General features: G+C 37.7%; 1 protein-coding gene across 3 annotated transcripts in view; it reads left to right on the plus strand.

The window, feature by feature from the left end:
• mib2 (mind bomb 2) overlaps nt 1-27,510 on the plus strand; it is a 223,286-nt gene that overhangs the window by 134,494 nt on the left and 61,282 nt on the right. For all 3 annotated transcript variants that reach the window (XM_067155808.2, XM_067155799.2, XM_067155789.2), the window contains exons 14-16: nt 5,517-5,709; nt 5,788-5,940; nt 10,865-11,043. In XM_067155808.2, the coding sequence (XP_067011909.2) occupies nt 5,517-5,709; nt 5,788-5,940; nt 10,865-11,043 (525 nt within the window). The remainder of the gene's footprint in view (nt 1-5,516; nt 5,710-5,787; nt 5,941-10,864; nt 11,044-27,510) is intronic.

Raw genomic sequence — 27,510 nt, forward strand, 5'->3', positions numbered from 1 at the left:
TTTTCGTCAAAAAAGTGTGTTGATTATGTGAGAAAATATGGAATGTCTTCCATGACAGCATGTGCTCACTCATCACAAGTGTGGACAAAACTCTGGTGTATCGTTGGAGTATGTAACTCACCAGCAGTACCCATAATCTCCATTTCAGTTTCTCTGTAACAGATCACATTGATGCACATTTTGTAGATACGTCCAGCTCTGGGAAATTTGACTCTGCATTTTTGCCCATAAAGTGAGAGGCAGAAGCTCACCATCTCTCTTTGATCTCTAGTGTTACGTATAATTGTGGAAGGCATCACTCTGTGCAGGGATACAGCTCCTAGTCTGGACAAAATTAATGATCATATGCTCAAAGTTGTGAGTGACCGATGTCTCAATGATATCCTCACTCTATTCAATAGACTATGGAGTTAGAGAGAGTTTCCATGTCAGTGGCACAAGGGAGCTGAAATACCAGTTTCCAAACCAGCTAAGTATCCAAAGCTTCTGGATAGCTATAGGCCAATAGGCCTTACAAATGGCCTCTGTAAGCTGTGTGAAAGGACGGTGAACCAACAACAACTGTGTGGGCCTTTGGAGGAGGTCGCCTGTCTATGTAGATTTTGTCTTATCGGTCTACAACATATAAATTTCAAATGTTCTCTTACTCAGGGAACTTGTATTCCCTTTTGGTGTATTTGTTTCTATCGGCTTAATAAAATAATTTTTATTTTATTTTTTACTTTGTCAAATGCACTTGTTGAATAAATTACTTTATTTTCATTTGAGTATCCTAATTTGTTCAGAGAGGATAGTTGCCTAGGTGTACTTCCCCTTAAAACAAAACCTCTACCACCCCCACTTATTACTGTAGTTCAGCACATTCAAGTTCCTAGTAACAAAACCAGGATGGAAGGATTTTGTCAAATGAACAGTTAATATTTTCTGTAATGTTCTGTCACTTTCCAACATAAAGGACAGCTATGGAAGATTCGTCTCTTCAGATGATTACCAACCTCAACCAGGGTCAAACTCGTGATCTTCAGAACAATGTATTCATTGTTTTGGGATATATATTTATTTATTTAATGTATGATGCTCAAACATAATGGATCTACGATCTGTACAAATACCAAATTTCGTATTTCCAGATAAGGACCAGCAATCAATTGCACTGCCTTGTCCGTTGTATTATGAATTTTCATCAAAGAAGTATCAGCTTGGTGAAGTCAGTCATCTGTGGTATCATGACAAGATGTTGATTAGGGTAGGGATAACTTGCCACTGATGGAAAATGTGACTTCTCTAGTGCACCATGTTGGTCGTCTTGACTGTTGTCCCTCAATGACTGGATGAACTTGGAATCTAGAATTCTGACTTTCTTGCACAGTTTCAGATAAGCCTCATACTTCTTAAGCACACAATGTGTTAGTGAAGTGAATACGATCATTACTTGCTTTAGCTGAGCATCATCTTTGGTGGTGTGGCCATGTAGAGGAGCAGTATAACACAAGAGGTAACTGCTAGTTTATGTGGTACAGTGAAACCTTATCAGTGCGTTCCTCATTAACACGTGTTCTCGCTTAGCATGTCGTAAAATCGAAGTCCTGATTCACCTCGTATTAAATCTACGTAAAAAATACCTCACTTATCATGTCACAAATTTTTGCTATTACCACTTAGTATGATCAGATATTTCCCAGTCCCAAAAATGTTCGTCATTCTTTCTGAAAGGAAAGTGTTTTCCAACACAGATAAAGAGCTATCACCACAGGTGACAGGTCGGGGAATGTTGCGCAAAAACTGGGAAAGCCTTGAATTCCTGAACTTTACAGGATAGTTTCACGAAGCAAGCTGTTAGCCTCAGGAAAGTTCAGGTTTATTTGCTGGTTTTCATTGATATTGCTGAATAACCCAGTATTTTGCATTTAATTCAGAAGTTAGAAATAAATTCTTTGTTGAACGATGCAGTGAAGGTTAGCAAATGTTTGTTGTGTGACGTTGACCGGTATGGTGCGGTGCTCAATACATTACATGTGTTAAAAATTACGTGGCATATTTTTTAAGTATGGGCCATTTGAAAATAACTACACAAGGAAAGACGATTTTCAAACACCACATTTATTTTGCAGATTATACATACTTGACTCCAATTTTTAACAAGCCGCCAAGTTTGTTTAAACACTTATAATACCATGCAACTAAGTTTTGAATACCCTCTTCATAGAAACTTGCCGCCTGCTCCGATAACAAAGAGTTCACGGCCATTTTCACTTTACCAATATAAATGGTCCGTTATTGGACATTATAAATTTTCCAGCTAACTCATTCCTGGTTGCCAGTGTTTCGCCCTCGTGTGCTAGGCTGGGCTCATCAGTTGGTACCTAGCACACCTACCAAGAGGAACAAATATTTCAGATTCCCTATGAGAATCAACATCTACTTTTCACTTTGTCGTTGTCATTGTAGTGGTTGCCGCTGAGGTGATGTTTGAGGTGGTGGAAGAGATGGTAGTCGCTCAGAGCAAGGTCAGGGCTGTAGGGTGGGTGGTCTAAAACTTCCCAGCCAAAAGTGTCTAATAAACCTCGGGTCTGAGCTGCAGTGTGAGGCCTTGCATTGTCGTAGAGAAGGACAGTTCCCTTTGTCATCATGCCACGTCTTTTATTTTGTATCCCTCTGCGAAGCTCTCTCAAGGTGTGTTTTTTCTTTTTCTAGTGGCTTTACGTCGCACCGACACATATAGGTCTTATGGCAACGATGGGATAGGAAAGGCTTAGGAGTTGGGAGGAAGCAACTGTGGCCTTAATTAAGTTACAGCCCCAGCATTTGCCTGGTGTGAAAATGGGAAACCATGGAAAACCATCTTCAGGGCTGCCGACAGTGGGATTTGAACCCACTATCTCCAAGGTGCAAGCTCACAGCCACGTGCCTCTAACCACACAGCCAACTCGTCCGGTTTTCTCAAGGTTTGGTAGCAGGCTTCTGCATTGATAGTGGTTCCTCGTTACATGAAGTCGGCCAACAAAACACCATCCCTATCCCAAAACCCGGACGCCATGATCTTGCGCTGGACAGAGTCTGTTTGGCTTTCACTTTTACAGGTGAATGTGTGTGTTTCTCCGTTCCATGCTCTGTTGATTTGATTTGGGCGTGATATGCAAAACCCATGTTTCGTCTCCCATTATGATCTGGTTCAACATGTCCTCAAGAGACAATTCTCGTTGGTTGGTCCGTATTGAAGCTGACTATAAGCAAATTATCACAAAATAATTTATTCTATTGTACCACCTATTCAGTACATACCACGTGCTACGTGGGTGAAATTTACATAATACTATGTACACTTCTTAGGAACATGTTTCGCCCGTTGTTAAGGGCATCATAAGCCTGTAGGTAACCTTAAGTTCAAATGTCAGAATCATTAACCAATCATACAAAGAATACACTGAAAATATGTTACACTTTAAAATCATCTTAGGTTAACATGCTACAATTATAACGTAGAAAAATGCCTGTTACTAACCAATCATACAAGGAATGCACTGAAAAAATGTGTTACACTTTAAAACATCTTAACTTAACATGCTAAAATTATAATATAGAAAAATATCTATTACAAACTAAGAGTATTGAGAATAAATAGTGTCTGAACTCATGGGAAAAAAATTTAAAAGAATGTAAATGAAAACTAAAAGAAATTTTTTTTTAACGAAGACCATGACTTTTCAGGTCTTGGGCTAGTAGCAATATCACGACTCTTACAATTTTTATTATTATTATTATTATTATTATTGGCAAGTAAAACAATAGTTATAATTGGATAGTTTTTATCACGTTTTAAATTTATTTCTCTCCAAAAAATACTTGTATAGGCCCGAGTTACAAAATATTAAATGATAACTTTGTTAATGATCTCTACTGCTATATTAATAGCAACAACAGTGAATATTTCTCAACTAAAGTAAACTCTTTTCCTCATCCCGAGGTGGTGCAGCTCTTTTTAGACACACCCCCTGTGGAGGGGAGTTACATGTACCATTTTTACCGCATATCAACCTTCCTACCATTCGTAAATCTCTAGCAGTATGGTACCAGGAATAGAACTCAGACTCCCAAGAATGGCAGCTTATTGTGCTAACCATTACGCTGGTAGACATTCTTAACTACAAAACACAGACACATAACATGACTGATGCATGCTTGCAATGCGCTGTTCGGACATGAAACTGTTCACCTATTTGTGTGACGTCATCAGAGCTGCAGTAGGCCTATGTACGGAGGCAGACATTTCTTAACTACAAAACACAGATGTACTGCACAACTTTGACCCACGTTTTTATTGGACGGGTCTTGCGGACAAAACTATTCACAAATTTTTGCGATGTCATCATAGCTGCAATAAGACTTGTACCCACTTTGAAGTGGAATAGTTGTTCTTCACTGACAAATTACATTGAGGGATCTCGTATGCGAGATTTATTATTTCATTTTCTTCATGTCAAAAAGCAAGGAGAGATCTAATACACGAGTAAATACAGTAGTTCATTGAAGTTCATAAGAAGTGCTGGAGTTGTTTCCAATGCGGATCAAGTTAAGGAAAGTGTCTGAAAGAGATTAAAATGCAGAACGAAAATTTGTTGCATTGTTAAAAGTTATTGAAAGTTTTTGACTATGAGACTCACCCTCCAATGTGGAGTCCAGTGTGTATTGTCAATTTGGTGACAGAAATCACAATAACATGTTGTTGAACAGAAGTGGAAGGGAAGGAGTGGAGGGTTGGAGGGGTAAGGTGTGGTTACTGCAAAAGCAGAGTGGTCGATCAAAGTGTTGTCACATTCAAGGTGGTGGCCAAAAATCATTCTCTGATCTCTCGCACGTGGCAAAGTTCATCCTCCAAACAATTCAACGGAAAACAGTGTTTAATAACCCTCCAGTTCAAAATATAAGGCTTCGGCTAATATTTGTTTCAGAAAGAGTGTGATCTGCAATAACACTGATACTTTTATGGGCCCCGGTGCAAATTTTTTCATATTTGTTGTCTGGTGTTTTACACACCTTTAATACACTGTTTTTATTTAACAAGGCCCAGTAAAAAATGGTTTGCATATTTGTTCTTATGTTTTTCACATACTTTCATACTCTCATCTCATATTTGGGAACTGTAGAAAGTACATACGTCAAAAAGGACATATCAAGTATGTACATCTCTCTGTTAGGCAGTTTTATTTGTGTATTCAGTAGTACATTTACTCACTTACTCTTTTCTTGTCCCCTGCAGAAACAAGGTTTTACTATTGTTACAGCTCTTTATCCTAGCAGCTACATTTGTGACGTGAGTTTTGTACATCAAAGTACTGCTAAGTGCTTGGGATAAACCCAGTACTTTAAAGCCTGATTTCAATATTACTGAAGGCCTGCAATCAGCACATTTGTGTCAAAGAATGGAGATAACAATTAATGCAATACCATGTGGAGAAGTGTTGTGAGCTTCTTGTACTTCATGTTTCTACTGTTGGAACATATGCTCTTTCTTGCAGTGCAACTGAAAGGCTGTTGGCTCGAACACGTCAACTCATCGACGTGAAGAAGGACGACGGATTCGCAGCTCTCCACCTAGCGTGTCTCAACGGTCATCGTGCTGTGGCAGAGACCCTCTTGGCTCAGGGGCAAGCAGAAGTGGACCTGCGAAACAATCGCAAGCAGACTCCTCTCCTACTAGCTGTTTCTCAGGTTTGTCTCCACCTTCTGGTTTTTATTATTGTACTAAATATCAATCTACAGAACATTTCTAGCTTGTCCTTCTTGTAGGGTCACTGCTCGGTAATCGAACTCGTGGTATCTATGAATGCTGACGTTCATGCCGAAGACGAGGATGGAGATACAGGCCTGCATCTTGCGCTGATGAAGAGAGCTTCCATCAACACAGAAATTCACGAACTGGAAGCACCAACTATATATGGGGTTAGTTGCATGTCTGTCCTCTCTCCCAACAGACACATTCAAAGTTAGATCTTCTCATTCAGTTGTTGACAAATAGTGATGTTGAATATATTGGGACTACTGGTGTCCCGCACTTTTGCTCACAAAAAAGGAACATTCCCTTTAAATTTTCCACTGCAAAATCTTGAGTAACTAGTGACATGTAGTCAAACATTTTTGCCTGATGGACCCACTTTAGTAACTCTGGAACATGAGCAACAGAGAACATACATGAAGTTTTACAAAATTATTTCAGTATTTAACCATTACTAATCTAATATCGAGCATCACTCTACATTGCTAAGTACAGCCAGCTGTTCATGTATGGTTCCCGGAGCAACTTCTCGAAGAAATTTTGTATCATTATTTCCATGGAAGTTGTATGAGAAACAGTTGACTATGTGTTGGCAGATTTTCGATGCACTTGGTCAGCCACGCTTAGCTTTATTTACATCCTAGTGTAGCCACTACAAACAGATCTGCAGGCATTATATTTTGTTCATAGCAGTGAAATAAATTAATACTTCAGTAGAGACCAAAAGGAGACACTAGCAGGCAGTGTAAATTTTCCTCACATCGACCTGAATGCAACTGACAACATGGACCACATTCTGCAAATCTGTCACTGCAACTGCCACAGCAACGTTGCATACAATGGAACCTAGTTCCCACTGTATTGACAAGCAAACGTGGTTATAGACGGTTCAAGCCCAAGAAAATGTGCATGAAAAGAAGGCATATATAGAAAGTGGGTTTCACAAGACTCCAGAGAACAGGAAAAGATATGTCATAGCCAAACATGAGGCTAAGAAAGCTGTCTCTGAAGCTAGGCTAATGAATTGTATACAACACTGGACTCAAAGGAAGGAGAGAAAACTATCTTCCAGCTGACCAAAGATAGAACAAAGTCTGCACAGGATATTGAGCACTATGTGCGGGTAAAAGGCAAAGATGGTCAGCGATTACAGGACAAACAGGACATCCTCAAATGTTGGCAACAACACTTTGAAGAGATTTCAGACATTGAATTCCCACACCCTGCTATTCCAGAAAGTAATCCAACAGCAGGTCCTATCTCACACATCACACCAGAGGAAGTCAACAACGCCATCAGGAGTATGAAGAACCAAAAAGCGCCAGATGATCTTCCACCAGACTTCTGGAAGTTGCAGGAATTTGAAGAACCTGCGATCACCTGGCGGTCCATAGTTGACTCTGGCCTTGTTCCCAGTGACAGGGCTACAAGAATCACTGTACCTGACCCTGCAGGAAGTGTTTGCTTCCTGCTGCACACAGTGAAGATTTTTTAGGATGATCTTCGATCGACGACTGCATGACATCGCCAGTGTCAGTACCAGACGGTACTGGAACAACCAACGCCATCTTCACTGCCAGAATGCTCATTGAAAAGCCCCGAGAGAAACAATGGCCACTGTATATTGCCTTCCTCGATCTTAAAAGGCTTTCAACCATGTTCCACATCATGTGATTTGGTATGCACTTCGTGACCATGGTATACCAGAAATGCTTGTCAATTGGATCAAGATGCTATATACGAACACCACAAGTCCTGTATGTTGCGCTGCCGGCATCTCTGAGAGCTTCCCGGTGAAGGTCGGTGTACACCAAGGTTCTGCATTGTCCCCATTGCTCTTTGTTCTCTTCATGGACACAGTCGCATGGGATCTGCAGAGGAGTGTCCCTTGGACTATCCTATATGCAGATGATGTTGCACTTGCTGCTACCACCAGAAGTGGACTGCAGCGTCAAGTTGAAGATTGTAACAGCAGTCTCTCACAATACAGTCTTAGACTGAACAAAAATAAGACCGAATACCTGGAAACCATCCCAAGCAACGGCTCAATTAAAGTTGATGGGGTGACCTTAATGTACAGACTGATGGTGAGATATGCGACGAAGTGCAAAGTAGAATAAAGGCAGCATGGAGGAAATGGAGGGAAGTCGCAGGCGTACTCTACGACACAAGGATGTCACTGCATCTGAAGTCCAAAAGATACCGCATGATAGTATAGTACGCGAACCTTTTCTTGATACCTGAGCTCCCTAGTGCTGAATGAGAACTGGGAATCAAGAAAAGGTTTGCGTACTATAAGTTCTGTTGCTTTATTCGGTGTTGAAAGTCGATCAGCTGACAAAGCTACAGAACACCAATTACACACCATGGAAATGTATATGATCTATTGGTCGATGGGCACCACACGCCTGAATCATGTCAAAAACGACACCGTCTGCCAGCAAATGGGGATTACACCCATCGCTGAGAAGCCACAGGAAAAAAGTCTCCAATGGTATGGTCACATCCTGCATGCTGCACCAGGAACAGTTGCCAATTTCACCCACACCTTTGAAACGAATGGGCAATAACCACATGGACTTTCAAAGCAGCGCTGGCATGATACAGTAAATGCTGATATGAACTTTAGACCACATGATGCCTAAGACGATGCAAAATGGCGAGCATAGATTAGACCAGCAGACCCTGCACTAGCTGGAAAATGCTAGGAAGAAGAAGACGGGGCGAGTTGGCCGTGCGTGTAGAGGCGCGCGGCTGTGAGCTTGCATCCGGGAGATAGTAGGTTCGAATCCCACTATCGGCAGCCCTGAAGATGGTTTTCCGTGGTTTCCCATTTTCACACCAGGCAAATGCTGGGGCTGTGCCTTAATTAAGGCCATGGCTGCTTCCTTCCCATTCCTAGGCCTTTCCCATCTCATCGTCGCCATAAGATCTATCTGTGTCGGTGCGACGTAAAGCCCCTAGCAAAAAAAAAAAAAGGGAAGAAGAAGAACCACAACCATCGGTACAGTGAAAACTTGTAACTTTCTGGCAACCTTTAAACATAAAATGGATAATTTGTAACTTGAATGAAATATATATGATGAAATTGGGTGCCACTTGCAAAAGATTTACAGGAATAATTGACTTTATAGAGCATGAAAGAATTCCTTCTCCCAAGGCAACAGTCGTCAGGCTGATGAGGCTCCAAACTTGCTTCATTACCTTACCTGCTACTATTTAACCCTGAAAATAAATTTGGGTAGCATGCTAAGTTTTTTCCTTACTCCACCAATAAAAGATTTACTATAGGTTTCACTATGAGAATTTGCTCCCAAAACAAAATAAAACAAAACAAACACCAACAATAATTATCACATGATGAGACCAACTCATTTTTCCGCCCACACAAATAAACATCCACAAACATCTACAATCTACAAACATACATAGTTCCGAAGGCCACACTTCATATTGATGATTTCATACAGGTAAGACGACTGCCCATTCTTAACCTTATTTACATGAACAAAATAGCACCATCACCGTGAAATCAATTTACCGTATGTTATAACTGTAAAAAAATCCAATCCCAGTCACTTAACTATTCTCTGTTAATTAAGCCATACACTTTCACAATGTCAGAAATACTACTGTGGAATTTATAAATAATGACAACCATGTTGTATCAGTCAAAGAATGAACAAGTAATAAACACTTGGCCTACGATTTTATCTAGCCATAATCAGTTCTGTGCACAACACATTACCACCTCACACACTGTGCATTATCTTGGAGAGGAATAAACAAGAAAATTGGTTACCGAGCGGCTGGTACGCAAATAAGTGAACATTCGCATTCATCCACATTGATGAATAACAATCTTCAATCTATACTTCCCGGCTGTAACCCGAGTTTCCAAGTCACTTTTTGGAACACTTTCAAGCAACTTCAGCCATCTTTACCGATATAGTCACTGTTTTCTCATATTGCACAATCTTCACTGCTAGGCCATGTGTACAGAATCGTACACTGAAAAGTGTGAAAAACACCAGACAACATGTGCACGAGGGCCGGTATAAATACCAAAGTATTATTGCAGATCACACTTTTTCTAAAACAAATATTAATAGAAGCCTTTTATTTCGGACCAGGGGTTTATTAAACATTATTTTCTGATCATACTCTTAGACAATAAATTGAGCACGTGCGACTGCGAGGAATCTGACAAAACTTCGACCAACTCGAGTGATTGAATCAAAACTCGAAGTCGGAGTTCGAACATTCACTACCTCTGCAGCTGGGCTGAGTGGCTCAGACGGTTGAGGCGCTGGCTTCTGACCCCAACTTAGCAGGTTCAATCCTGGCTCAGTCCGGTGGTATTTGAAGGTGCTCAAATACTTCAGCCTCATGTTGGTAGATTTACTGGCATGTACAAACTCCTGTGGGCCAAAATTCTGGCACATCCACGTCTCCGAAAGCCGTCAAAGTCGTTAGTGGGACGTAAAAGCACTATCATTATTATTTCTTAAAGATGCAGATGCCAGTTCACTTTCTGAAAGATTTTAATTTGGTCTTCATTAGTCAGGAATTTCATGACTTTTTCCGTATCCATAACTAAGCTATCACAAGACAAATATTTGCTGCACTTCATTGTACCACTCAACAAAAAGTAAATTTCTAACTTCTGAATACAAGCACAAACAGTCTAGCTGTGTTATTCAGCAATCTTGCTGCTAATTGGCAAGAAAAACTGAGCATTCCTGAGGCCAACAGCTTGCTCCCCAAAGGTGCAGCTTATGCTTTGAAGTTCAGGAATTCAAGGCCTTTTCCCATAATCATGCAACTGTGGCAACAACCCTTGCCCAAGTTGGAAATCACATTTCTTTCACAAGGAGTGACAAATTACATTTTCAGGGCTAGGAAAAATGTGATCGTACCAAGTGATAATAGTGAAAATTTGTGTCGCAATAAGTGAGGTTTTTTATGTATTCTAGATTTAATACAATAAGGCTTTGAATTTAATGAGGAGCATGCTAACTAGATTGATTGGTTCACCTCAAGGGGAGTGTATGTACTTGCTGTTCTCCTAATTAAGAAATATTTGTACAGATCTTTACACAGCTGGCAAGTCAGACAGGGGACTGCCTGGTGGCCCTGTCCATCGCATGCTACTTGGTACAGGAAGGCTGTCAGCTCACCAAGAAGAACAACAAGGGGAAGACTCCTCTGGACCTAGTGGCAGACACTCCCATGGCTGAGCTCCTCCAGCAGTATGTAACACCTAGAAGGTAATGACCACAGTGGAGTGATATTATACACATGTCGGGAAACGAACCCTGTGCCATCTGTGCTATTTAAGATTCGTCATTTTTGCCTTGTTTTAAAAATGTTAAACTTTTTTTAATGCTACCAGTATTTAATTTCCATATTTACTTTAGTTTTCATTGGTTGGTCACAGAAGAGAGAGAAGCCCGAGTTACTTGGAATTTATTTTCTTTTGTTTTACTCTATTATGTGTGATTTGGTCATGGCAGAGCATGGGTTTCTGGCTGGGATAAGTACCTCTAACGCTTGTGATTTTTATTTCTGTTTTCTTCATTATGATTAGTATTTTATTCTTAATTAATGACCCTCCTCAAAGTTTTGAAATGAGGAAAATGTTGGTCTAGTAATGGCAGGTCATTGTTGTCAGCTATCTTGGAAATTGAAATTTTGTCTTGATCCATTTACATTACTTTCAAGACTGGATATTCTGAATGTTCAAACTCTCACCAAATGTCTGGAGAATAGGTTCTGTATTTTTTTCAAGATACCCCAGGAAATTACAAGTAATAAATCTCATTGTAGACCGTATTGGACATCAGATATGAACATTAAAACAAGAATAATAGTTAACACCACCTTTCCAATACTTATCTTTCCTATATTTAGGAAATAAACATTACAACAGGCGTTGTAAGATGGGACATGTTTCGCTTAACAGTCGTAAGCATCATCAGCCGAAAATAAATCTTAGCCTAAAGTTAGGTCAGGGCCCTGAACCTAGTGTCCTTAACATATATGGCACCCTAAGAATCAACATTTATATTTATAAAATGAAAATAGGCTTAAAACTAGTGTGAAAAAACATGGAGTGTTACAACATGGCTAAGAGAAAAAACACAATCGAGTTGAGACGGAGGATAAGAACAGAAAGTAGGCTGCAATACAGAGCTGGTAGTGAAATAATTAAAATCATTAGGATATCATTGTTACCAGTCTTCTTCTTCTTCTTCTTCTTCTTTCGGTGCCTATCCGTTTCGGATGTTGGCGATCATGATGGCTATTTTCGTCTTGTTTGTGGCAGCGCGGAACAGTTCAACTGATGACATATTGCACCAGCCTCTAAGATTGTCAAGCCAAGATATTCTTCTTCTTCCAGGACCTCATTTGCTGTTGATTTTCCCCTGGAGTATTTTTTGGAGTAGGTTGTATCTATCTGTGTTGCGCATTATATGTCCCAGATACTGCAGCTTTCGGCATTTCACTATCTTGATCAACTGAGGTGTTGTGTTCATCCTTCTCATTACTTCCACGTTTGTAATTCTCTGGGTCCAAGATATTCTCAGGATCCGCCTATAAAGCCATGTTTCAAAGGCCTCCAGCTTCTTCTCTGTGTTTTTATTTAAGGTCCATGTCTCTACACCATATAAAAGAACAGAAAATACATAACAGTGCAGAAGTCTGATTTTAGTCCCTAAAGTTAGATTGTGGCTTTTAAACACATTACTCATTTTCTGGAACACACTTCTTGCTTTTCCAATGCGTACCTTGACTTCTTGTGAGCAATCCCAGTCTTCATTTATTATGGTTCCAAGGTATGTATATTGTTTTACCCTTTCTATACTCTTTTGATTTATAACCAAGTTTATTCCGGAAATATTTTCCTTACTTATAACCATGAGTTTTGTCTTTGCGGTGTTTATTTCAAGCCCGTATTGGCTGCTGACTCTTACAATTCTATCCATTAGTGATTGTAGCACTTGGATAGTATCAGCAAATACAATTGTATCATCAGCATACCGGATGTTGTTTAATCTCACTCCATTTATCAAAATTCCTTTTTCTATATCTTCCAAGGCTTCTCTAAATATGTATTCTGAATACAAATTAAATAGTATAGGTGACAAGATACATCCTTGCCTCACTCCTCTCAGGATTTTGACTGCTTCGGTGTGTTCTCCTTCAACACGCAACACCGCTGTTTGATTCCAGTACAGCGTCTTGATGATTCGCTGATCTCTTTCCTCCATTCCAATATTTCTCAAAATATCCATCAATTTTTCATGTTTTACACAGTCAAAGGCTTTCTGGTAGTCTATTAAACAAGCAAATACATTCTTATTTACATCTCTACATCTCTGAAAGAGGACCTGCACACTGAACAAGGCTTCTCTCGTACCTACTGCTTTAATAAACCCAAATTGATTAGGGGCTATCTGATCTTCACACAGTCTGTATATTCTTCTGTGTATCACTCTCAAGAACACTTTCAAGAGATGACTCATCAAGCTTATTGTGCGGTAATCTCCACATTGATTTGCGTTTTGCTTTTTTGGCAAGGTGATGAACTCTGATTTGAGCCATTCCGATGGAATATTCCCGGATACATAAATTAGATTGAAAATTTTGGTCAACCATTTTACATGATGTTCATCCATCAGTTTTAAGAACTCTGCTTCTACTTTATCTGGTCCCACTGCCTTTCCGTCCTTCATCTGATTGATGGCTGTTTGAACTTCTTCTAATATATCTGTGCCACTTATTTCATTTGTATTTTGTGTAAAAGTCTCATAAAATAAATCTTCTATATATTTTTTCCAGATCTTTTTCTTGTCTTCTAAATCCACCATCAAGTTCCCGGCTTCATCTATTAACTTTCCACCAGTGCCATTCCTGTATTTCCCTGTTACTTCTCTTACTTTCCTGTGTACATTGAAGCTGTCATACCTACTTTGATATAACTCAATCTCCTCACATTGCTCCACTTTTTCTTTTTCTTTTGCCTCCCTGATCTTTCTTCTGATGTCTGCATTTATTTTTCTGTATTCTGCAGGTTTTCCTTTATTGACTCTTCTTTTCTCCATGAGGTTCAGTATTTCATCTGTCATCCATGACTTTCTCTTTTTCTCCTCTGGTTTCATGTACTTCTCTTTTATTTGCTGAACGGCGTTTTGTACTTTAGTTAATTCTAATTTGACATTATTGCTGGTGATGTTTTCCTCTGTGATAATCTTCAAGTTAAATTCTACTTGCATGTTCTCTTTCATTATTGGGTCTTTGATTTTCCTCAAATTGTAGTTTTGCCTGTTCTTCCTCTTCACTTTCTTCATTTTGACTTTGAAAACTCCAACAAGTGGTGTGTGATCTGAGTTGATATCTGCACCAGGGTAGGTTTTCACTGCGGTGCAACTGTTCCTGAAACGTTTATTTACCAATATGAAATCAATCTGGTTTCTTACACATTTCCCGGGTTTGTCCATTGGAGACTTCCATGTATATAGTCTTCTAGGTGGAAGTTTAAACCAAGTGTTCATGATCACTAAGGGCCGGTATTATAATGAAGGTTTAAACTGAAGATTGAGTTAAACTGTAACTAGAGTTTAAACAGATGTTGAGTCTTATAATGTCCGGCCAAGTTAAGCTGAGGTGAAGAAGGAAATATACGATCTTGGTAGCAGTGACTTGCGAGAAAAGATGACTGTCGATAATGTTTTGCAATGACTTGCGAGAAAAGAAGACTATCGATAATGTTTTGTTTACTTCTTGTAGTGAAAATGGCTGATAACAACAAACGTTGTCCTAATTTTACGTACAGGGAAATAGAATTGCTTGTGCAATTAGTACAAAAATACAGTGGGATTATTGAGTGCAAAAAGACGGACGCTACAACATGGAGAGAAAAAGAATTGGCCTGGGAGAAACTTGCCGAGGAATTCAATTCTTATAGTGGCGGCATACCCAGATCAGGAAAAAATTTGCGAGTTAAATATGAAAATGTGAAGAAATCTACAAAAAAAAAGTTCGCGGATGAAAAACAGGAAGTATACAAAACCGGAGGTGGGTCAGTTCCATCTATTAAAATAACTGCAGTGGATAATGCCGTGATAGAACTGATGGGTGAAAGCAGCACTGGGCTCGAACCTGTACACGATAGTGACTCTGTTCCCTCAGCTTCCACTTCGCAGGTTAGTGATTTGCAGTGGAAAAGCTGGAACCCCATAATGTTGAGGCAACCTGTGTCCAGTTCCCTGATTGCTGATGCCGTCATCGAAGATGTTGAAGGTTTGGAGACTACAGATGCTACAGACAGACCCTCTAGAGAAACTGACGGAAGATCTAGGAAGAGGAAGAGTGATCTGACAACGGACTGCCGTATGAAATACAGCAAATTATCTGCTGCTAGAGGCGAGCTTATTGACCTGCAAAAGGCTAGCATTAATTTAGAGATGAGGTTAAAAGAAGAGGATGCTGAGATGAAGAGAAAAGAACACGAGATGAGACTGGATTTTATGAGGAGGGAATTCGAAATGAACCAAGAGAAGTTGAAACTAGAAATAATGATTTTGAAAAAAACAGTTCAGTGAAAATTTACATTATTTTATTTATGCATTTTGCCAATTCCAAGTGTGATGTAATTTAATTTGTATACATTTTCATGATTCATTTTTGTAATATAAATAGAAATATAAAGTAGGCCTACATATTCAAATAAAACTTTTACAAAAGAAAAGGAATAAGTTATGAAAAATCGTAACAATTTGATTTGCCTTAAAGGACACTGGGCCTGAGTTTTTGGCCTAAAATATACAAAATATCAATATTTCTATTTTCCCATATTAATATACTCCTAATCCCTAGGGATCATTTTGCGGTATTATTTTCCATGTTCCGCCAGTTTTGAAAGCCCAGCATTACGTTTAAATGCCTGGTGAACAACTTTTTAAACGCCACCTTCTGTTGGCTTGCGATGGTAGCACACACTTTTCTCTCCATTATGCTCTGTACTTTAATTTATTGCAAGATGAAGATTTTGAAATTGCCTCTGAATCACTGTGTCTGCGTTGTGCTCCTATCTGGAGTAAAAATATCATACTATTACTATGTAATGTATACAAAACCTAAATTTGTTTGTAAATCACATCAGTGCAAATTCCATGCTCTTACCTTCCTTTTAGTTTCAGATATAATTGTTTAATGTTTAGGGAGGTATTTATAAGTTGTTTTGGTAGTAATTAATGTAGGCTATACATAACAAATTAGTGGCAATTAATAACTAAAGTAGTACCCAGGTAGGACTGTATGTTTTGTAAACAAAATAATCATGGTGTGTATTATTGCTTTTCTGTGAGTGAATTTATGGTGTTAAAATGCATGCCATTAGCTCATGCTGGCATAAGCCAAGAAATAAGAGTAAAATAAGTGAAGATAGGGCTCTAAAGCAAGTTGTTACTTGGTGGAAATAAACAGGTAGGCCTAGTGAAAATGTGATTCAACAACAACCTGCAATTCAACATGCATTTACGTCCCTACATGCTGGAGCACCAAGAAGTCTAAAATTACAATTGAAGAAGGTATTGTATATATTGATGTTAGCAGTAAAAGTGTGAAGAAGCTGACAATGTTTGGCAATACATCTGAAAGTAGGCCTGATTCCCAATTAACAAGAGATCACTTTATTTTGATACACTGTACCTCACTCTATGAACTGGTTAAACACCTAAAATGTGTGGAATGTGGAAATTTTGCTCTCACTTCAAGTGAGGAACAGGCATGGTTTAGCTTATAAACTATGCATAAAATTTTCTTTGTGTGTGGGTTCTGTCCAAATCAGACACACTCAAGTCCTCAGCTAAAAGATGAATCTAAATCCCAAAGATCCCATTTTGATGTAAATAGAAGGGCTGTTTTATTTCAAGCAATAAAAACCTAGAATGCCCACCAGACTTTTTCGTGGTGGTCTTAAAACTAGCATGTATGTTTTTTAATGCCCTGTCTATATGTTTAGTTATTACTTTTACAATTTATTCATTGGTTTTGTTATAAATAACTTTTAAATGCTCAAATTTGAAGCAATTCTTTGCAAATTGAAGCTGGTAAAGACAGAAAATTATTTCAGTATGGTAATTGGCCCAGTCTTAAAATTGATAACTAAGTTAATTGACAGGGAAATAAGGTGCTGGATAGCTACCTGAGAATTGTGGTACCTTCATCGATTTAGTGCGCCTTACGTTTTCAATATTTGATGAATTTTCATATAAATGCTCAGAATATAATTAGGTAATTTCTATGGAACAATTCAAAATACAGTGATAGAAATTTTAACAATGCTTCATATTACCATATACTTGGACCACATAAAATGTCAAGTTCGTATCTCAATATTTGCAGAAATTTATTATGCATGCTTACAGAAAAATACAATTACTAGTATCTCCGTCCTACATTTTCAGGCACAAGAAACCTAACCTGCATATCATTTTTGTTTATGGTGGCCTAAAAATTGGCATGTATGTCCTTCAGTGACCTGTCTGTAAGTTTAGAGATTACTTTTACAATTTCTTCATTGGTTTGGTTCTAAATAACTTTTAAATGCTCAAATTTGAAGCAATTCTTTGCAAATTGAAGCTGGTAAAGACAGAAAATTATTTCAGTATGGTAATTGGCCCAGTCTCAAAATTGATAACTAAGTTAATTGACAGGGAAATAAGGTGTTGGATAGCTACCTGAGAATTGTGGTACCTTCATCAATTTAGTGCGCCTTACGTTTTCAATATTTGATGAATTTTCATATAAATGCTCAGAATATAATTAGGTAATATCTATGGAACAATTCAAAATACAGTGATAGAAATTTTAACATGCTTCATATTACCATATACTTGGACCACATAAAATGTCAAGTTCGTATCTCAATATTTGCAGAAATTTATTATGCATGCTTACAGAAAAATACAATTACTAGTATCTCCGTCCTACATTTTCAGGCACAAGAAACCTAACCTGCATATCATTTTTGTTTATGGTGGCCTAAAAATTGGCATGTATGTCCTTCAGTGACCTGTCTGTAAGTTTAGAGATTACTTTTACAATTTCTTCATTGGTTTGGTTGTAAATAACTTTTAAATGCTCAAATTTGAAGCAATTCTTTGCAAATTGAAGCTGGTAAAGACAGAAAATTATTTCAGTATGGTAATTGGCCCAGTCTCAAAATTGATAACTAAGTTAATTGACAGGGAAATAAGGTGTTGGATAGCTACCTGAGAATTGTGGTACCTTCATCGATTTAGTGCGCCTTATGTTTTCAATATTTGATGAATTTTCATATAAATGCTCAGAATATAATTAGGTAATATCTATGGAACAATTCAAAATACAGTGATAGAAATTTTAACATGCTTCATATTACCATATACTTGGACCACATAAAATGTCAAGTTCGTATCTCAATATTTGCAGAAATTTATTATGCATGCTTACAGAAAAATACAATTACTGGTATCTCCGTCCTACATTTTCAGGCACAAGAAACCTAACCTGCATATCATATTTGTTTATGGTGGCCTAAAAATTGGCATGTATGTCCTTCAGTGACCTGTCTATAAGTTTAGAGATTACTTTTACAATTTCTTCATTGGTTTGGTTGTAAATAACTTTTAAATGCTCAAATTTGAAGCAATTCTTTGCAAATTGAAGCTGGTAAAGACAGAAAATTATTTCAGTATGGTAATTGGCCCAGTCTCAAAACTGATAACTAAGTTATTTGACAGGGAAATAAGGTGCTGGATAGCTACCTGAGAATTGTGGTACCTTCATCGATTTAGTGCGCCTTACGTTTTCAATATTTGATGAATTTTCATATAAATGCTCAGAATATAATTAGGTAATTTCTATGGAACAATTCAAAATACAGTGATAGAAATTTTAACAATGCTTCATATTACCATATACTTGGACCACATAAAATGTCAAGTTCGTATCTCAATATTTGCAGAAATTTATTATGCATGCTTACAGAAAAATACAATTACTAGTATCTCCGTCCTACATTTTCAGGCACAAGAAACCTAACCTGCATATTATTTTTGTTTATGGTGGCCTAAAAATTGGCATGTATGTCCTTCATTGACCTGTCTATAAGTTTAGAGATTACTTTTACAATTTCTTCATTGGTTTGGTTGGAAATAATTTTCATATTCTCAAATTTGAAGTAATTTCTTTCAAATTGAAGCAGATAAAGGATGAAAATTATTTCCGTATGGTAAAATGTTCAATCTCAAAAATAACTAAGTTCATTGATAGGGAAATAAGGTTGTACCTTCATCGATTTAGTGGGACTTACATTTCAAAAGGCCTTTTTTTATGACATTTGATATAAATTATCAGAAAATAAATTAATAGCTATGGAACAGTTCAAGGTAGGCTACAGTATAAAAATTTGAACATTGCTTTATATTACCATATTCATTCACCATATAAAGTTTGAAGTAAATAAGTCTTTATATGTCAGTTCCAATGTTCCTTAAGTAAATTATTAATTATGTTCGGCCTATAAAATATAAAATCTGCCATGATGTAATTACACTATTTGGACTTTGTACTTTGCATGCTATTACATAGATCTGCAAATGATAGTGGTATTGTTTTCTGTCTGCAATATGTCAATGAAGGTTAAAGAAATGTTTTGATACAAATCTGAAATTTCTATATTGAACATCCTTTGTGCAACAACACATAAACTTGTAGTGATTACTCAGTGCCATCATATAGGCCTATTACACTTCTGAATTAAATAGTCAACACTCCACTAGCATGATACATGATTATTATGTGACAATAATTGAACTACTATGATAATACAGAAATACTCATGATAATAATAATAATAATAGTGGTTTTTAAACTCATCGATTGTTACTTTTTGCTCAAATTGGCCATTTAGTTACATGTTACATTAGTTTCACAATAAATTTGAAAAGTATTCTTGAATTAGCATTTGCCTAACAAATTCTCCACCTCTGTTTACTTCAATCCCTAGCGCCCTTTCCATTATACCTTCTAGTCTGTCCTCATCCATATGTACAAAGTCTGGTTCAGGTTCATTCATGTCTCTTGCAATGTTATGCAGAACTGCAGTTGCAACAATAACCATCTGAGCAGTTTTCAACTTTTGTCTTATGCCCAGAGACAAAACAGGGAATCGACGCTTCCAAACTCCGAAGAGCCTCTCGACAACGTTTCTTGTTCTTATTTGAGATTCATTATACAACGATTCCGCAGGAGTAGCAGGTTCCGGGAGTGGTGTCATTAGATATGGTTTGATGCCATACCCAGAATCTCCAAGCAATAGAGAACTGCCATGCACACCTGATTCAAACTGAGCCCTCAGTCGTGAATTGCTGAATATGGTAGCATCATGTGCTGATCCTGGCCATCTTGCTACAATATTCTTGATTTTCAGATTTGCATCAGCTACAACCTGTACGTTTAATGAAAAGAACCCCTTTCTGTTTCTGTATTGCTCTGCAGAATCTCCTCCAGGGGACTGTATTCTGATGTGGGTACAGTCAATGGCACCAATCACTCTGGGAAACTTTGCAATTTTGTAAAACTGATTGTTACTTACTAACATGTCATTTTCCTCTGCTGGTAATTTTATTTGCTGTGGAGCAAGGGAGGCTATAACATCTGTCACACGCAATATAGTCCGTGAAACAGTGGCCTTATGAATTCCTCCGAAATCTCCCATTGTAATGAACATACTACCGGAGGCATAAAACCGCAATGCTATTAGTAGTTGACTGAGGGGTTCTACAGCATGATTTCTGAAATGGAAGGAAGTTACTTTATTTTATAAAATTTACACTTTTAACATTCAAACAGTTCAATAATTTATTTCATTTTTACATTCTTACCTTTTCGTTGCATGTTTTATTCTAGCACCGATTTGCTGAAATAGGGTTATGACAGTCTGTTTTGTAAGCCTAAACCTATTTAAAAACTCTGTTTCATTCCATATATGAAAGTGACGTGCCCTTGCTCGAAAAACTCGTGGTGCCCGCGGTCGTTCAATAATTTGAACTACTTCTTCATCATCGCTTAATACTTCTTCAAACACCTCAAAAATATCTTCCAGGTCCATTCGTTCTGCCATGTTGTAAGGTTATGTATTCTTAAACTTCAGTTTAAACGGTAGATGAGTGGCAGTAAAATTAATCTCTAGTTGAACTTAAGATTAAGTTTTATAATACGCAACTAACAGATAAACTGAAGTTTAAACTGAACCAACAGTTTAAACCTCTATTATAATACCGGCCCTAAATCATTTGACATCGCAAAACTTTCAAGATCATCCCCTCTGGAATTCCTCTCTCCTAGTCCAAACGGTCCTACAATGTCTGATGTCCTAACTCCCCCCACTTTCGCATTGAAATCTCCCATCACAATTGTCAGATCATGTTTGTTAAGGTTTTTCAAAATCCCATTTATGCTTTCGTAGAATTCTTCTACCTCTTCATCTTCCTTGTCCATTGTAGGCGCATACACTTGTATTATGTTTATGTCAATAGGCCTAGCACTCAGCTGTAACATCATTACTCTGGCTGATACGGGTGTGAAACTTTTGAGACACCTTGCTACTTCCGCTGAAAGTATTACACCGACTCCATGTTCATGCGTTCCATCAGCTCTACCCGAATATAGCACTCTATGTTTATATATGGAAACATCTCCCGTATTCGGCCATCGCACCTCACTAACACCAAGTATATCTAACTCCATCCTATCCATTTCTTTAATCGTATTATGTATTTTTCCTCCTTGGCTCATTGTTCTCACATTCCAGGTTGCCACTTTAATTTTTTCTTGCCACTTGATTTTCTTCATGCCTGTACTCACTACTGTTCCTCCCGGAGATCCGACTGAGGAACTTACTCCGGATGATGATAATTTCGTCATGAGTATAGCCATAATGATTACTAGGACTTACCATCAGGCCTTTAATGTAGTCGTTGTCCAGTGCGTTCTACATCCTTATGCCGTTGACCACCTTTGTGGTTCCTCCGCCTTTAAAGCCAGTTTCCCAACTCAAGGACAAAAGAGTGCCCTTTAAGAGCCAATTAAGGCGAGAGAGGGTATTTCTGTCGGGGTTTTCTCCCTTAGCCTTTGATAGTCCCCTATCAACCTGCAAGGCAGCAGGCTGTACTCGTATTAATCCCCAAGTACAGGGCTGCCTCTTCCGCAATCTCCACCGTTCCGAAGTCCATCTTCTCCGTTAAAGATTCCGTTGAGGTCTTCACTCGTAACCCTGAGTTGGGACCCTTACCAGATGTTACACACCGGGCCAGTGTGCTCTGGGACTCACATAGGCAGGGGCGCCACTCCCTGGGTAGGGCTACCTCTGAAGAGGGTCCCTACCTGCTACCTGCTTGTTACCAGTCAGTCAATCAGAATGTTAAAACATAAAAACAAGAGTGAAAATATATAAGAGTGTTCATCATGGCTGAGTTAGAAAAAACACGTAATCGTGTTGCCAGAGGTTAAAATGTAAGGTACAACACAGAGTTGGCAGTGTAATAATCAAACTCATGGCTGCCACTCAGTTAATAAGAATGTTCATATATAACAAAACATAATGGTTATATTCTTTTAAGTGAAGAAATAATTAAATCCCACTCTTGTATAGATACGTGAGAACGGGCGAGAGAAATCATATGTTGTAGCAGACATGGAGTAGTAACACTTCAAACAGGATTGATCACGCCTGAAGCCGCTTCATTTTTGCTGGGAGTTCAAGACCAAAACGGAAAAAAATAAGATGCCAAGTGCGTGAACTGAAATCTGAAAATGGAAAAAGGAAAAAGATGTACTGGGGCCTTGAAAATAGGGTGTTCAGAATGGGAGACTAAGATCGCTTACCTCTTATGTTGGATGAGCGTTGAGCGGAGACATTAGCCGTTCAAGGGGGTCTGTTAAATTTATGCCCGTTGCTGCGTGTGTTGTATCTGTGTGCTTGCCTAGGCAGAGAGTAAGTTGGGACGGGAGGAGTAGGCGCAACAATGAGAGTGCTAGAAGCTGGCGGCGAAGCTGTATTATGGGGAGGGGGTAAGGTGGAATCTGTTATGACGACTGGAGGGGTATTTAAAGGTTTATAATTGAAGATTTTTGTGAAATTGTTATGATTTATATTAAGATTAGTGAGTAAATTGGGGACTTGTTCAATTAATGGGCTGTTGTTCTCAGGGACATCATTCAAATTATTATTATTATTATTATTAAAATGTTGATCCAAGAAAATGTATGTATTTTCCAATTCAGTCATTAAGCTGCTTTTATTTACATATTTTATAATGTGGAGGTCCTGATCAATTGTAGAATAATTGTGGCCGGAATCCCTCATGTGGTTGCTCATGGCAGAGTACTTTTTATGCTTTAAGGCATTATAATGTTCCAAGTATCTAGTTCTAAAACTGCGGCCAGTTTGTCCGATATAAGAAAATTCACACTGGGGGCATTTGAGTCTGTAAATACCAGAGTTTGAAAATTTCTCTTGAGAAGTATTTACCAAGTTGGAATTAAAGAATATATTCCGATTAGTGTTGCGAGTTCGGTAGGCAATTCTGATGTTATGCTTCTTAAATGGGTTAGTAATGCTGTGTATGGCAGGGTTAGTGAAGGTGAAAGTGGCAGTGTTTATTCTTTTGGGCTTATCTGGAATTAAATTTGTAGTATTTTTTGATTTTATTTTACCAATAATCTTATCGATCAGGTTAGGTTTATAGCCGTTAAGTTTTGCAAGTTCTTTTATATATTCAGACTCTTTTTTTCGGTTAGAAGGGGATATTGGAATATTTAATTCTCGATGAACTAAACTGTAGAAAGTTGCTTGTTTATGAGATTGAGGGTGTAACGACTCATTCTTTATTGTCAAAGGAGCAGCTGAGGGCTTTCTGTAAATTTGGAAAATATAATTATCACTGGCTCTAGTCAAGGTTAAGTCCAGGAAGTTTAAAGACCTGTTGACTTCGTCTTCCTTAGTGAACCTGATATTGTGGTCAAGGTCATTAAGGGTCTTTAAAATGTTATCGCTATTGTTGCGATGTGTTTCAATGATGGCAAATGTGTCATCGATGTATCTTAGCCAAAGCTGTAGACCACTGATTTTATTGATTATCTTGTTAGTCTCAAGGTGAACCATAAAAATGTTAGCAAGGATTCCAGATATCGGGTCGCCCATCGCTAGTCCCTCCTGTTGGTAAATTTTGTTATTGAATGTAAAGAAGTTATTGTTTACTACAAATTTTAGCAAGTTGATCAGTTCATCTATTTCACATTTGCTTATAGTGTTATGTTTCAAAAGATTAGTTTATATTAAACTAATGGTTTCTTTTACTGGTATACTAGTGTACATATTGGTGACATCATACGAAACCATGACGTGATTGTCATGTAACTTGAATTTAGAAAGTTTATTACAAAAATCAACTGGATTTTTGACATAGGCTTCATTATTGAACTTGTAATGGCTATTTAAAAAATGGTGTAAAAATTTAGAAACCTTGCAGGTGGGACTATTTTGACAGTTTAATAGGGTGCATTGGCACATCTTTTTTATGTATTTTTGGTAAGGCTTTATCAGTAAGTAACCTGGAATTCATAATGGTAAGTTTTTGTTGTTCATGCTCTTGAAAGAGAAAAGATGAATTTTTCAGCAAGTTCTTTAAACTACGCTGGATTTTTAAAGTGGGATCCTTGTCAATTAGTTTGTAGTTATTGGCGGAAAAGAAATCTTCAGTTTTACTAATATATTCATTTTTGTTCAATAATACAGTAGTAGAGCCTTTGTCGGCTTTTGTGACTATTACATTATTGTTCCTGATTTTGTTCTTTACTTCAGTTATTTGCTTGTTAAGATTTAAAGAAGGCTTGGAATTTATTTCACTGGTTAGTAAACGGGAGCTTCTTTTTAATTTCATATTTAACATCATTACAGTGTTCTATAGGAAGTTTTGAAATATTTGATTCGATTTCGACAATGTTGGTCACCAGATCGTCAATTTTATTGGGGTTGGGCCAGTTGAATTTGAAACCCTTGTTCAAAAGATCCATTTCACTGTTTCAAAAGTTAGTGTTGGATAAATTTACAGTGTTTGGAACAACTTTGATTTGAGGAGAGGGTGTTCCCGTGGTTTTGAAGGATTTGACGGATTTAGTTTTTGATTCTTTAAGAAAGGTCAATTTTTTGTCTAAAACTTCGTTTTTTATTTGCCGCGATTGACACCTTGTCGTTAGCAAATTTAGAAAAGGAGTCCCATTCTAAAGGCGACATGTTGGACGAAGTTTTTAGATGAACTTTGTAAAGCTGCAAGTTCAGGAGTGATTTTTTCCTGTAGAGTGTTTTGATTTCATTTTTCAGCCGAATGGAATTAACTTTTTCTTGGGTGGGTTGTATATTTGGGGTATGAAATGTTCTTTCGTTGTAAATGTTGCAAGAATCTGGGAACCAATCCATATTTTAAGCACTCCTTTAAAAACGTAATGTCCCTGGAAATTCTAATGACCTTAACTTTGAGGTTAAGATATATATTCTTTGCTTTTGCCTGGTTGGCGGTTACATTACAAGTAATAAATCTCATTGTAGACCGTATTGGACATCAGATATGAACATTAAAACAAGAATAATAGTTAAAACCACCTTTCCAATACTTATCTTTCCTATATTTAGGAAATAAACATTACAACAGGCGTTGTAAGATGGGACATGTTTCGCTTAACAGTCGTAAGCATCATCAGCCGAAAATAAATTTTAGCCTAAAGTTAGGTCAGGGCCCTGAACCTAGTGTCCTTAACATATATGGCACCCTAAGAATCAACATTTATATTTATAAAATGAAAATAGGCTTAAAACTAGTGTGAAAAAACGTGGAATGTTACAACATGGCTAAGAGAAAAAACACAATCGAGTTGAGACGGAGGATAAGAACAGAAAGTAGGCTGCAATACAGAGCTGGTAGTGAAATAATTAAAATCATTAGGATATCATTGTTCAAACACAAGAGTGAAAATATATAAGAGTGTTCATCATGGCTGCGTTAGAAAAAACACGTAATCGTGTTGCCAGAGGTTAAAATATAAGGTACAACATAGAGCTGGCAGTGTAATAATCAAATTCATGGCTGCCAGTCAGTTAACAAGAATGTTCATATATAACAAAACACGATGGTTATATTCTTTTAAGTGAAGAAATAATTAAATCCCACTCTTGTATAGATACGTGAGAACGGGCGAGAGAAATCATATGTTGTAGCAGACATGGAGTAGTAACACTTAAAGCAGGATTGATCACGCCTGAAGCTGCTTCATTTTTGCTGGGAGTTCAAGACCAAAACGGAAAAAAATAAGATGCCAAGTGCGTGAACTGAAATCTGAAAATGGAAAAAGGTAAAAGATGTACTGGGGCCTTGAAAATAGGGTGTTCAGAATGGGAGACTAAGATCGCTTACCTCTTATGTTGGATGAGCGTTGAGCAGAGACATTAGCCGTTCAAGGGGGCCCGTTCTCACGTATCTATACAAGACTGGGATTTAATTATTTCTTCACTTAAAAGAATATAACCATCGTGTTTTGTTATATATGAACATTCTTATTAACTGACTGGCAGCCATGAATTTGATTATTACACTGCCAGCTCTGTGTTGTACCTTATATTTTAACCTCTGGCAACACGATTACGTGTTTTTTCTAACTCAGCCATGATGAACACACTTATATATTTTCACTCTTGTGTTTGAACAATGATATCCTAATGATTTTAATTATTTCACTACCAGCTCTGTATTGCAGCCTACTTTCTGTTCTTATCCTCCGTCTCAACTCGATTGTGTTTTTTCTCTTAGCCATGTTGTAACACTCCATGTTTTTTCACACTAGTTTTAAGCCTATTTTCATTTTATAAATATAAATGTTGATTCTTAGGGTGCCATATATGTTAAGGACACTAGGTTCAGGGCCCTGACCTAACTTTAGGCTAAGATTTATTTTCGGCTGATGATGCTTACGACTGTTAAGCGAAACATGTCCCATCTTACAACGCCTGTTGTAATGTTTATTTCCTAAATATAGGAAAGATAAGTATTGGAAAGGTGGTGTTAACTATTATTCTTGTTTCAATGTTCATACCCCAGGAAATGTTTATTTTTATTTCTTTTATGTTTGTCATTATTCATTTTCATTGTATCTTATCTCATCTTCCCCTCATTTTCAGGTTAAATTTAAATGATCTAGATCCTCAAGGCAGTATTATTGGACCTTTATGTTTTCTTATATATATCAATGATATGTGTAAAGAAGTGGAATCAGAGATAAGGCTGTTTGCGGATGATGTTATTCTGTACAGCGTAATAAATAAGTTACAAGATTGTGAGCAGCTGCAAAATGACCTCGATAGTGTTGTGAGATGGACGGTGGGCAATGGTATGATGATAAGCGGGCTTAAAAGTCGGGTTGTGAGTTTCACAAATAGGAAAAGTCCTTTCAGTTTTAATTGTTGTGTTGATGGGGTGAAAGTTCCTTTCGGGGATCATTGTAAGTACCTGGGTGTTAATATAAGAAAAGACCTTCATTGGGGTAATCACATAAATATGATTGTCAATAAAGGGTACAGATCTCTGCACATGGTTATCAGGGTATTTAGGGGTTGTAGTAAGGATGTAAAGGAG

This window comes from Anabrus simplex, chromosome 1 (genome assembly GCF_040414725.1).
Source record: "Anabrus simplex isolate iqAnaSimp1 chromosome 1, ASM4041472v1, whole genome shotgun sequence".
NCBI lineage: Eukaryota > Metazoa > Arthropoda > Insecta > Orthoptera > Tettigoniidae > Anabrus > Anabrus simplex.